This window comes from Somniosus microcephalus, chromosome 8 (genome assembly GCF_052327205.1).
Source record: "Somniosus microcephalus isolate GS21.2 chromosome 8, FLI_Smic_1.0, whole genome shotgun sequence".
NCBI classification, from domain to species: Eukaryota; Metazoa; Chordata; class Chondrichthyes; order Squaliformes; family Somniosidae; genus Somniosus; species Somniosus microcephalus.
Window position 1 is genome coordinate 71237356 of NC_140994.1, and position 12960 is coordinate 71250315.

Consider the following 12960-nt stretch of genomic DNA (forward strand, 5'->3'; position numbering starts at 1 on the left):
GCTATGTTCACTAAGTCTGTACATTGTCAAGGTTTTTCTCAGTTTGCTATCCTTTACCATGGTCAGGTAATCAGCCATGTTGTATTGTCTGTTTAGGGCCAAGTAGCAATATAACCCACCTGTTTTATATTTCCTTATTATCACACAGCTAGTTTACACCTCTGACAGTGAACTACTTTGAATAAGTGGATTATCCGTAGCCTTATCAGTACTGCTTTGACCTCTTGCACTGCTTTATCCCAGCAGTTTTATTAATGTTTGACAGCTAGTTCTGATTTGTAGTTCTGTGACTCCCTTAGCACTCACACTATTTAAAAAAAAATGCAGGATTGCAGAATAGTGCTTTTAATTATGCAGTGGCTTTTGCTTCCATATCAGTGCTGTTCGGTACATTTCAAATGTTTAACTGCGAAGGGCAGCCCTTCCTGTTTTGCTAAAATCTAACTGGAGTGGGAGTAATAATTCATTATTTTACCCCCTTTTGTCAACGGGTCTGCATGCACCACACACCACATTTCTGTCCATGGTTCAACGAGCTCACCACCTTTCTGGGACTTTCAAGGCTGATGAGCACAACCGTATCAAGTCATTCCTCCTCATAGTCTCCACTAATATTGTCCTGGAGCTGGCTGCTAGAAGCTGGCCAATGCAACGAATGCCATAGGCTATCGATTTGTTTATTTTAATTTGAAGGAGTAGGAGTCTCAAAGGTGGAAATTTAAACTAGTTCTGTTGGAGCTGTAAATTATGAAGAGAATTGCAGAACTGAACTATTGAACATAAGATTGATTGGGGACATGATCCAGGTTTTTAAAATACGGAGAAGGGATGGATAATCTAGATGCAGTCGAGTTATTTAATTTGGATTGTGAGTGCAAACTAGAGGTCATGAATACTAATTTTTTACTCGACTTCACATAAAAAGGAATATTTCCCACGGATAGTGAACATAGAAAATAGATACCCAGCTTAGTATATTTTTCCCCAGAAAATCACAAAATAGATTTATGATGAAGACGGATCCTCAGCTCATCAGATCTTACTAACACTACTATATTTCCATTATTACAATGTCCAGCTATTTCTGGTGTCCTGGCTCCAGCCACCCTCCCTGGCAAATTGTTCCATCTGTTGACCAGTCTCTGTTTTTAAAAGAAAAAACATTTTCTATGACTTGTCCTAAACTTGTACTTCACAACCCTGAACCCTCTTACTTCGCTGCCTTGGTATATCTGAAAGTATTATTTTCTGTGTCCTAAGTTTTTATATATTGTACTTATTTATACAAGGTTTCCTCTGAGGTATCTCGCTTCAAGTTGCTCTCATAGTTCACTCCTCTAATACTGGAGATCAGTCTCATTGTTCTCCTTAGCACTGTAATTCGGGCTTGGGTAGCTTCATATCTTATCAAATAGAAAAGTACACAGACTGCGGCCGAGGTCTAACTGGAGCACTGTATAGCTTCAGCGTGACTTTTGGAAGTTTGAATTCAATTAATTTGTCAATACAACTCAGCATTGTGTTTGCTTTGTTTATTGCTATTGTGACAGCTCGGAGATGTTCCAAGATATAAAGATTCAGTGTTTTAATATTTCTTTATGGGATTTTGTAGGTAGCTAGCATTGCAGGAACGTAAAAATGTGCTTACTCTGAGCGTAGGCTGGCTAATTGGAACACACGATTCCCTCGCTCATAGCAATGTAAAAATCCAATTTTGATTAACAGCTCTTTAACTAGAAGCTGCCTGATCTGGGTACAAGTTTAGCATGCTTTTCCCAGCTCACTAGTTCTTTTTTTTATGCTGCTCTGCTGGGGAGTGGGGGGAGGCAAACTGAGGACTCTGTTTGTCTTTCTCCCTTTAAAAGCATGTAATTTTAATGTTTTGAAAGAAACACTGGGCGATTAGGTGAGGTATTATCTCGTGAAATCTGTGTGTTTTGTATTTGCTCCTGTTTTAATGTTACTTAAGGGGGTATGCCCTCTTGTTCTGGATGCATTGTCTGTATTGAACTTCAGTAGCCACTGATCGATCCAGGTGCAAGCCTTGTCAAACTCTTTGCAAAATCTTAGCGTATTTACTGCCACCTCTTAAGTCCATGGTAACTCCTGGCTTGGTGTCATCGGCGAATTGAACTGCTTTGCACTGAGATTGCAATTCCAGGTCATTTGTCATTTGTTTATACTAGGAAGAGAAGTTCCAGCACAAATCCCACTACCCAGCACCACCCCCCCCCTCTTCCTGGGACAGGTTCAGAGGGCAAAAAATGCCTCTTGTTCGTAACCCAGTAAAATACACTGTTAGGAGGAGTTAAATGCTGGTAGTTTCTTGGACTGAGATAAAGTAATCTGCTGATGATGTCACATCTGTGGATAAAGGGAAATATTTCCCAAGTTTATTTCTCCATGCTTATGGCATTCAGTGGATTACTTATACATTTTAATTGGAAAAAAAATACATATATTTCTTTGTATTTTATTTTCCTGCTATTTTCTTTCAGCTGAACCTGCCTCTTCTAGGCTTTACCCTTCAGGGGAACAGAAGTCTCGGAAATGTAGGCTGTGGTCATCCATAGCCTCTGTCAAAGCCATTTCACGATTCGTCAATGAGAAGTGTATTTCTGTCAGGCAGGACTGGTCTTGCCAGTGTTTCCTTGTCATTTTATCTCACAAATGGAGCTGTGCAGGCACAATGAACCCTATCTGCGGCCCTGCCGACAACCTGCAGGACTTGCTTGATAAAGACAGGGGTGTTTGAGAATCAGTCAAAGCAGGCATTAAAAACTGCAGCTATTTAGTTGGGACTAGCGTTGAGCAATGTTCGGCCGCGCACCAATCGGGAGGTCCCGCGCAGGCTGCTCACCAGCTGCTGCTGCTAGAAGAAATACCGCACATAACGCCGCTGTAGCAAATTTAAAGGGCCCTCACAGGAAGAAAAATTAGAGGGAACATTGGTTACAAGGCTGCTGTGTATCCCCACCTTCCTTCATTCACTGCAGTATTTTACAGGCACCAGTTTCTCTCCCATACCATGCCCAAGTAGCCATTATTCATGTGTAAGCTTTGACGATGAGTGTCAGCAAGCTGTTTGACTACAGAGGGCATCACAGCTCAGCCCAGTTCTGCCCTCACCAAGTGTCTACACACATTAATTCCACAAAGGATTGCTGTAGCAGGGTTCAGCAAGAGGGAGGGGGGGAAATCTGGCTGATTTTCCCCCTCCCTAACTTGGCCCACTGAGGCCAATTTTAGTGTCCCTAACACTATTCTAGCTGAGGTCAGCGACCTCTGCACAGCTTGGTGACTGAACTTGTAACCTTGCTGGTCTGTATGATTCAGATACTCACTGAGCCACAGGGGGAGCTTGTAATACTTATTTTGAATGAAGTGGACTTGATGACACAGCGTTCCTGTATTTTATTTCTCTTTCAGCACCGATGGTAGTTTTGTATGACCCTTTTATACTTTCAGATGAATTAAAACCAGAGTTTAAACAACACAGTGCTCTTCACGAGAAGCTCATTTTATCGAAGTTTTGGAGAAAGCAAGATTACTTTAAAGGGCCTATTCATAGAGTCTAAATATTACTACTTTTTAAAATTTTTGTCAAACCTAATCCTAATGTGCAAACTTTCGAACAGTGCCATCATGTCTTGTAGTGATTTGCATATTAGGGTTGTACATTCTTCACCGACTTGTCATTCAGTGGCAAGTACATGGTAGAGAGCATTTCACATATTCCCCTGTATGCTCGAGCCACATTTGGCAATATCGGGATGAGAATATGACCCTCCAGTCTCTTGTGTTACATCTGTTCTCCTGTGGTGTTTGTGTTTTCGGTGTAAGTCACACTCTATAACTTCTTAGTGGGTTTAAAGGAAAATGTAAACATTTAGAAAAACATGGAGACCTAGTTTGACATTTTACTAGTAGTAGAATCATTTTAGCAATTAAAACTGTTAAGAGTTGTGCTACCAAGATCATGTTTGGAATTCCTATAACTGTAAGAGATGCTATGGAAGTTGAGTCACTTTGTACTTTTGCTCTAAGCACTGTGGACATTTTACGACATTAAAGGTGCTATATGAATGCATGTTGTTGTTGAACTGACTAATGTATATTCCGTGAGACTGGTTCAGGTAAGTGGCTTTCTGTTCAATTACATTTTTTAACCTTTCATCAAATTTATTTGTTATATTTTGATGTTAACTTGTGTTCAGTGAGAAGTATATAATATGCATTTTGAAGTAAAATGTAATGAATACATTTTTCTACAGAACTGAACATTCAGTGAACAGTTCCTGATACTGAATGCAGTTGGAATGTAAGAGAGTAAATTAGGATTGAAGTGCAGCTATGGGACTGTCCTTGCTTTCTGTTTATATTTTAGATTCATTATTAATTAACTTGCAGGCAGAAAGACTAATGAAACAGATTGGCGTAAAAAATGTCAAGCTTTCAGAATATGAGATGAGCATTGCAGCCCATTTAGTGGACCCCCTGAGTATGCAGGTAAGGCATGTTTTAATTGTATTTGGTGGTTCTTGCTGTCTTGGAAAGTAAAATGTGAATAGAGTTGAACTACTAATCCTTACATTAGCCATAGAAACATAGAAGATAGGAGCAGCAGTAGGCCATTCAATGCGATCATGGCTGATCATCCAAATTCAGTACCCAGTCCCTGCTTTCTCCCCATACCCCTTGATCCCTTTAGCCTTAAGAAATATATCCAACTCCTTCTTGAATATATTTAATGAATTGGCCTCTACTGCCTTCTGTGGTAGAGAATTCCACAGGTTCACCACTCTCTGGGTGAAGAAATTCCTCCTCATTTCTGTCCTAAATGCCCTACCCCTTATCCTTAGACTGTGACCCCTGGTTCTGGACTTGCCAACCATCGGGAACATCCTTCCTGCATCTAGTCTGTCCAGTCCTGTCAGAATTTTATAAGTTTCAATGAGACCCCCTCTCATTCTTCTAAACTCCAGCGAGTACAAGCCCAATCGACCCAATCTCTCCTCATACGTCATTCCTGCCATCCCAGGTATCAGCCTGGTGAATCATCGCTGAACTCCTTCCATGGCAAGAACATCCTTCCTCAGATAAGGCGACCAAAACTGCACACAATACTCAAGATGTGGTCTCACCAAGGCCCTGTACAACTGCAGCAAGACATCCTTGTTCCTGTACTCAAACCCTCTCGCTACGAAGGCCAACATACCATTTGCCTTCTTAACCGCCAGCTGCACCTGCATGCTTACCTTCAGCGACTGGTGCACAAGGACACCCAGGTCTCGTTGCACTTCCCCTTCTCCCAATCTATTGCCATTCAGATAATCTGCCTTCCTGTTTTTGCCACCAAAGTGGATAACCTCACATTTATCCACGTTATATTGCATCTGCCATGCTTTTGCCCAATCACCCAACCTGCCCAAATCATCCTAGAGTTTCTCGGCATCCTCCTCACAGCACACATGCCCACCCAACTTTGTGTCGTCTGCAAATTTGGAGATATTACATCTAGTTCCCTTGTCTAGATCATTTATATATATAAAAGAGCTCTTCTGTCTGTCCCGATGTCTGTCCGTGTTCTATACGTTTGAAAGTTACAGAACGTACCGACGCGCGCGTCGCCTCAAAAGAAAGCTTGCGATTCCGGACCGGTCATAGGCGTATTTACGTTTCGGCCGGACAAAAACCGCGCCCGCGGTATCCGAAAAACGTTCAGCGTTCCGCTCATTAGCATCTCATTAGCGACCGTGTGACGTCGAGGTCGACCAATCGGACGGGCGCGTGCCATCCTACAGTTGAGTGTCGAGTGACTCGACGATTGACCAATCCTACGCTTCGGTGACCTGACCGGTCGACCAATCGGTGCGTGTGTGGGCGGGCCTTATCCTTCTGAACCGAGGTGAGTGGCCGCCATCTTCATTTTTCACAATTTTTTCCCCCCACACTTTCTGTGTGTTAGGGAACTAAGGTAAATATTTTAATGATGTGTTAGGGAATTAAATAACAATTTAATAGTGGGGGGGGGGAGAGCCTCGGGAAATCGCCGGGGGGGGGTGGGGGGAGAGCCTCGGGAAATCGCGGGGGGGGGGGGGGGAGAGCCTCGGGAAATCGCGGGGGGGGGGGAGAGCCTCGGGAAATCGCGGGGGGGGGGGGAGAGCCTCGGGAAATCGGGGGGGGGGGGGGAGAGCCTCGGGAAATCGCGGGGGGGGGGGGAGAGCCTCGGGAAATCGCGGGGGGGGGGGGGAGAGCCTCGGGAAATCGCGGGGGGGGGGGAGAGCCTCGGGAAATCGCGGGGGGGGGGGAGAGCCTCGGGAAATCGCGGGGGGGGGGGAGAGCCTCGGGAAATCGCGGGGGGGGGGGGGGGGAGAGCCTCGGGAAATCGCGGGGGGGGGGGAGAGCCTCGGGAAATCGCGGGGGGGGGCGGGAGAGCCTCGGGAAATCGCGGGGGGGGGGGGAGAGCCTCGGGAAATCGCCGGGGGGGGGGGGGAGAGCCTCGGGAAATCGCGGGGGGGGCGGGAGAGCCTCGGGAAATCGCGGGGGGGGGGGGGTGGAGAGCCTCGGGAAATCGCCGGGGGGGGGGGGGGGGGAAGAGCTGATGAGTTTAAAAAAAAAGAGGCCGCCAGTTGCGCGGCCGCCTTGACGACGGCACGCATTCGCACGGCCCCCGTTACCCCGGCAACGGGGCACGCCGGCGGTCTTGAAACCACGCATGCGCATGGCCCGTCACGCCAGTTCCGCAGCCGCCTTGACGCCGGCATGCATGCGCACGGCCCCCGTGACGCCAGCACACAGCCTCGGGAGATCGCGGGGGGGGCGAGCCTCGGGAAATCGCGGGGGAGGAGAGCCTCGGGAAATCGCGGGGGGGGGGAGAGCCTCGGGAAATCGCGGGGGGGGGCCGAGCCTCGGGAAATCGCGGGAGGGGAGGGGGTGGGGGAGGGTAGGGGTGGGGGAGGGAGACAGGGGAGGGGAGGGAGAGGAGGGGAGGGAGGGATAGGACAGGGAGAGGACATGACAGGGAGAGGGAGACCAAGCGCCCCAAAATTGCCCTCGCAACGCGGGGCTCCCCAGCTAGTTAATATATATTGTGAATAGCTGGGGTCCAAGGACCGATCCCTGTGGTACCCCACTAGTCACTGCCTGCCACTCGGAAAAAGACCTGTTTATTCCAACTCTTTGCTTCCTGTCTGCCAACCAGTTCTTTATCCAAGTCAATACCTTGCCCCCAATCCCATGTGCCTTAACTTTACACACTAATCTCTTATGCGGGACCTTATCAAAAGCCTTCTGAAAGTCCAAATACACCACATCCACTGGTTCCCCCTTATCTATTTTACCAGTTACATCCTCATAAAATTCCAGTAGATTAGTCAAGCACGATTTACCCTTTGTAAATCCATGTTGAATTTGTCCGATCCTGTCACTGTTTTCCAAGTGCTCTGCTATTACATCTTTTATAATGGACTCTAGCATTTTCCCCACTACCGATGTCGGGCTTACCAGTCTGTAATTCCCCGTTTTCTCTCTACCACCTTTTTTGAATAGTGGGGTAACATTAGCTACCCTCCAATCCATGGGTACTGTTCCAGATTCCATCAAATGTTGGAAGATGACCAGCAATGCATCTACTATTTCTAGGGCCACTTCCTTAAGTACCCTAGGATGTAGATTATCAGGCCCTGGGGATTTATCGGCCTTCAATCCCACCAATTTCCGTAACCCCATTTCCCTACAAATACTGATTTCTTTCAGTTCCTCCCTTTCATCAGACCCTATGTTCCCCGACATCTCTGAGAGGTTATACGTGTCCTCCTTTGTGAAGACAGAACCAAAATATGTATTTAATTGGTCAGCCATTTCTTTGTTCCCCATTATAAATTCCCCTGATTCTGACTGCAAGGGACCTACGCTTGACTTCACCAATCTTTTTCTCTTCATATATGTATAAAAGCTTTTACAGTCAGTTTTTATGTTCCCTTCAAGCTTACTCTCATATTCTATTTTCCCCTTCTTAATTAATCCCTTTGTCCTCCTGTGTTGAATCCTAAACTGCTCCCAATCCTCAGGTTTACTGCTTTTTCTGGCCAATTTATATGTCCTCTCCTTGGATCTTATGCTATCCCTAATTTCCCTTGTTAGCCACGGTTGAGTCACCTTTTTTGTTTTATTTTTATGGCGAACTGGCATGAACAAATTCTGTAGTTCATCCATGCAGTCTTTGAATGTTTGCCATTGCCTATCCACCGTCAACCCTTTGAGTGACATTCCCCAATCAATCCTACCCAACTTGCGCCTCAGACCATCGTAGTTTCCTTTATTTAAATTCAGGACCCTAGTCTCTGAGTCAACTACTTCATTCTCCATCTTAGTGAAGAACTCAATCATATTATGATTGCTCCGACCCAAGGGGCCTCGTACAACAAGATTGCTAATTAATCCTTTCTCGTTACATAATACCCAGTCTAAGATGGCCTGATCCCTGGTTGGTTCCTCGACATATTGGTCCAGGAAACCATCCCGTAAACACTCCAGGAATTCCTCCTGCACAGTATTGTTACTAATTTGGTTAGCCCAATCTATATGTAGATTAAAGTCACCCATGATGACTGCTGTGCCCTTATTGCACGTTTCTCTAATTTCCCTTTTAATGCCATCCCCAACCTCCGCATTACTGTTTGGAGGTCTATATACCACTCCCACTAACGTTTTCTGCCCCTTGGTATTTCTCAGTTCTACCCATACAGATTCCACATCATCAGAGCTAATATCCTTCCTTACAATTGTGTTAATCTCTTCTTTAACCAGCAATGCTACCCCACCTCCCTTTCCTTTTTGCCTATCTTTCCTGAATATTGAATACCCCTGGATGTTGAGTTCCCAGCCTTGGCCACCCTGGAGCCATGTTTCCGTAATCCCAATCAAATTTATTTGTTTACCTCTATTTGCGCAGCTAATTCATCCACCTTATTACGAATGCTCCTCGCATTAAGACACAAAGCCTTCAGGCTTGTTTTTTTAACGCTCTTAGACCTATTAGAATTATTATTTACTGTGGCCATGTTTGATTTAAACTGTTGATTTCTCTGACTGCCACTTTTATTTTTCTCCTTCCTATCTTTTGCTTTTATCCTTGTTTCCCTTTCCTCTGTCCCCCTGCTCAGGTTCCCAACCCCCTGCCATTTTAGTTTAAACCCTCCCCCAGAGCACTAGCAAACACTCCCCCTAGGACATCGGTCCCGGCTCTGCCCAGGTGCAAACCGTTCGGTTTGAACTGGTCCCACCTCCCCCAGAACCGGTTCCAGTGTCCCAGGAATTTGAATCCCTCCCCCTCGCACCATTCCTCTCGCCACGTATTCATCTGAAATATCCTTCTACTTCTACTCTGACTAGCACGTGGCACTGGTAGCAATCCTGAGATTACTACCTTTGAGGTCCTATTTTTTAATTTACCTCCTAACTCCCTATATTCAGCTTTTAGGACCTCATCCCGTTTTTACCTATATACACCACGACAACTGGCTGTTCACCCTCCCCTTCCAAAATGTTCTGCAGCCGCTCTGAGACATCCTTGACCCTTGCACCAGGGAGGCAACACACCATCCTGGAGTCTCGTTTGCGGCCGCAGAAACGCCTATCTATTCCCCTTGCAATAGAATCCCCTATTACTGTAGCTCTACCCCTCTTTTTCCTCCCGTCCTGTGCAGCATAGCCACCCCTGGTGCCAGGAAGTTGGCTGCTGCTGCCTTCCTCTGATAAGTCATCCCCCCCAACAGTACTCAAAGTGGTGTATCTGTTTGAGAGGGGGATGTCCACAGGGGACCCTTGCACTACCTGCCTGCGCCTAGTACTCTGTCTGTTGGTCACCCATTCCCTTTCTGCCTGTCCAACCTTTGCCTGCGGTGTGACCAACTGCTTACACATGTTATCCATGACTTCCTCAGCATCGCGAATGGTCCAGTATGTATCCAATCGCATCTCCAGCGCCGCAATGCGGTCTGCCAGTAGCTGCAGCTGGACACACTTCCTGCACACATAGCTGTCAGGGACACAGGAAGTGTCTCTGAGTTCCCACATAGCGCAGGAGGAGCATACCATGGGGCCGGGCTTTCCTGTCATGAATTACCTTTTAATTAATTGAAATTAAATTAACTCAAATCAATCCCACCAAATACACTACAGTTAAATGGTATATTTAAGGGCCTTGGTTTATCAACAGTCCCCGCTACACCACAGAGACTTTGGAAACTATAAACCACAGAGTTAAAGTTTAAAAAGAGAGAAATACTCACCAACCAATCACTTACCTGCTTTCTGGTGACGTCACACTTCGATTACTTTTTACTTCTCTCCCTCCCTCTGAGTTCGGAGATTAGTAAACCTACCTGGTCTCTGGCGCTCTTTTAAACCCGCCGCCGCTCAGCCGATTCTCCCGCAGGTCCACCGCTCTCGCCGCTCTGAAGCCTACCTGGTCTCTGGTGCTCTTTTAAACCCGCCACCGCTCAGCCGATTCTTCCGCAGGTCCGCCGCTCTCGCCGCTCTGAGGCCTACCTGGTCTCTGGCGCTCTTTTAAACCCGCCGCCGCTCAGCCGATTTTCCCGCAGGTCCGCCGCTCGCATGTTGCAATTGGAATGTAGTGGAAATCTCTTTAGAGGCAACTAGCTTAATATAAAATTCCATTTTCCTTTTTAGCTAGCAATTTAAATTTAGTTATCCCCTATCATTGAAGGACCAAGCCGGCATGTTTTTTGTCTTGCTCCACCTGGTACTATTTGGCCAGTGTTGGATGGTTGCTATACTGGGAATCATCGACATGACACCTGTGCTCTGTTCAGTAGAGAGTAATGAGCTTTTTCCCTGAATTGAAGTATAATTCAAATTTGGAAATGACTGTCATTCTTCAGTAATACCTTCTTGATATCCTACCAAACTGCATGTTCTATTTCATTCAACCAGCAGCTAACCTGATCCCAGGCCCCTGTTAATAGGGTTCTGGAACTGGCCAGTAGAAGGTGCAGAAGAGCAGCCTGGGGCAACTCGTCCCTTTTTAAATCTCCTCTCTATCCATGTAGAAAGTGCTGGTCTTTGCCTCACTTAACAGCACATCTAGGATTAGGAGCTTGCCCTTTAAAGAGTCACAAGTGTGATCTTGTATCTTTGTGGTGCAGTGGGTTGGAGCTCCTATAAGTTGCTATGTCCATACTTCTAACAAAAAAAGTAATGTGTTTTCAACTTGGTTTGTTTCAAGTTTGTCTTGCGTTACGGTAGCTGGCAATATGTGTGACTGAGGGCAACAAGTCCACTTTTAATTTCTTTCTGACTCTGATTAAATATAAGGTCAATGGTAATCCTCCTTTAAACAGACAAATCCTGCACTTCAATACGTACTCCTTATCTGAAGCAAATAGAAACTTTTAGCACGTGTGCGTATGTTAAAACTTGCACGGATAATTCCACACAAACTGACTTATAATGAAAAAAGCAACTGCAAATGAAAAATTACTGGCAGAATTTAAAACAAAACTGTAGTGGGTGGCTTAAGCTGGTGTTTTATTTTCAATAAAATTAACGTTTTTGCAGTCTAATTTTCAATGTTGAGCTTTTTAATATATGTGTTTAAAAAAAAATCAGTGTGAATAATTGATTCCGCATGCGAGTTTAAAATGTGATGGGTGGCAAAGTATGTTGCTTTTAAATTTACCAACTTTTGAATCAAGACTATTGAATCCGTTCATAGTTGGGAGAAAAGATATATAAATAAAATTCACAAACCCTCTGCTTCTAAATTTTCCATGTACAGTATTCTACCTGCTTTCAGTTCTACCTTTCAGTGCAGTCTGTGGAGAAAAAGGGAAAAAATTGTGAAAGGATAAACTGTATAAATAAAATTTGTGGCTTTAACAACATTGTTCTTCAAAATTTAGAATATGAGCACATGGCCTTAAAGTTGAGAGTTTGCTCCGTTGCAATTGCTGAATTATTCTCACTTTTGGAGAGCATAAACTTGGTTCTCATTTAAATGTGGTCTTTAAAACTGCTGTCTTGTGCATACAGTGAAATAAAAATGAGTCCCTGCAGTAAATTCCAGTGCTTTCTCTCATCTCAGTTCCTGCCTGTAGATACCAAATAAAGAACCCTGGGAATCAAGCTTAGCTATCATCAAAGAAATTCTGAAATCGAGGTCTGAGCCAGGATCATTTTAATCACTCGCCCAATAGCTAATGTACTTAAATTTATTTACCGCCTGTTAGACAAATTATGATTTATTTAACTGCTTGTGGTTTGTTAAAAGCAGCTCATGGTTTCTAAAGTTCTATTTAATAGATCTGCCAACATAATTATTCTCCGATTCAGCGGCAGGATTCTGTTTTCTTGAGTTGCCACAAGTCTGTGCACGCACAGCATGTAGACAGTGCATCAGTGTTACTCCTTCCTCATTTGCTGTGTGTGATGTATTTCGCATTCCACTAAGAACCAGTTAGGGGCAGTAGTAATTCTGCAGATGAGGTGCTATAAACCATAATTTGAACTGAATTTAGTGTGGAGGTCAGCCCCCCAACCCCCCCCCCCCTCCCCCCCTCAACATGATGCATGTTAAGCTGTCTTCAATAAATAATGTATATGAAAGTAAAAATTATACCTAATGTGGCTTCAGTTTCAGGTAATGTTTTAAAAAAAATATCAAATAAGATACTGCTCCACCATCTTGCGCAAGAAATTGTGTTTTTTTTTTAAATTGTGCCGTGTAATGTCAAAAATATTCTAACTTCCCAATGCAGTCATACAGCAGAAATTGCATTAAATCGTGCTACTGATGCATATTTGGTTTTATAAAACACCACCTTCAGCCAGAAAGTTGGAGGCCCATCAGTGTCGGCAATAAAATTGGTCTCTGCCATCTTAATTTTCTTCTATTCTTTTTTAAACATGCCCATCCAGAATATATTAAAATCCTTG

The 12960-nt window shown here is 44.7% G+C and overlaps 1 protein-coding gene across 3 annotated transcripts in view; it reads left to right on the forward strand.

The window, feature by feature from the left end:
- atad1b (ATPase family AAA domain containing 1b) overlaps positions 1-12960 on the forward strand; it is a 50517-nt gene that overhangs the window by 14581 nt on the left and 22976 nt on the right. For 2 of the 3 annotated variants that reach the window (XM_085994871.1, XM_085994870.1), the window contains exon 3: positions 4411-4509. The exons of the other annotated variant lie outside the window; for it this stretch is intronic. In XM_085994871.1, coding sequence (XP_085850997.1) covers positions 4411-4509 — 99 coding nt within the window. The remainder of the gene's footprint in view (positions 1-4410; positions 4510-12960) is intronic. 3 annotated transcript variants of the gene reach the window in all.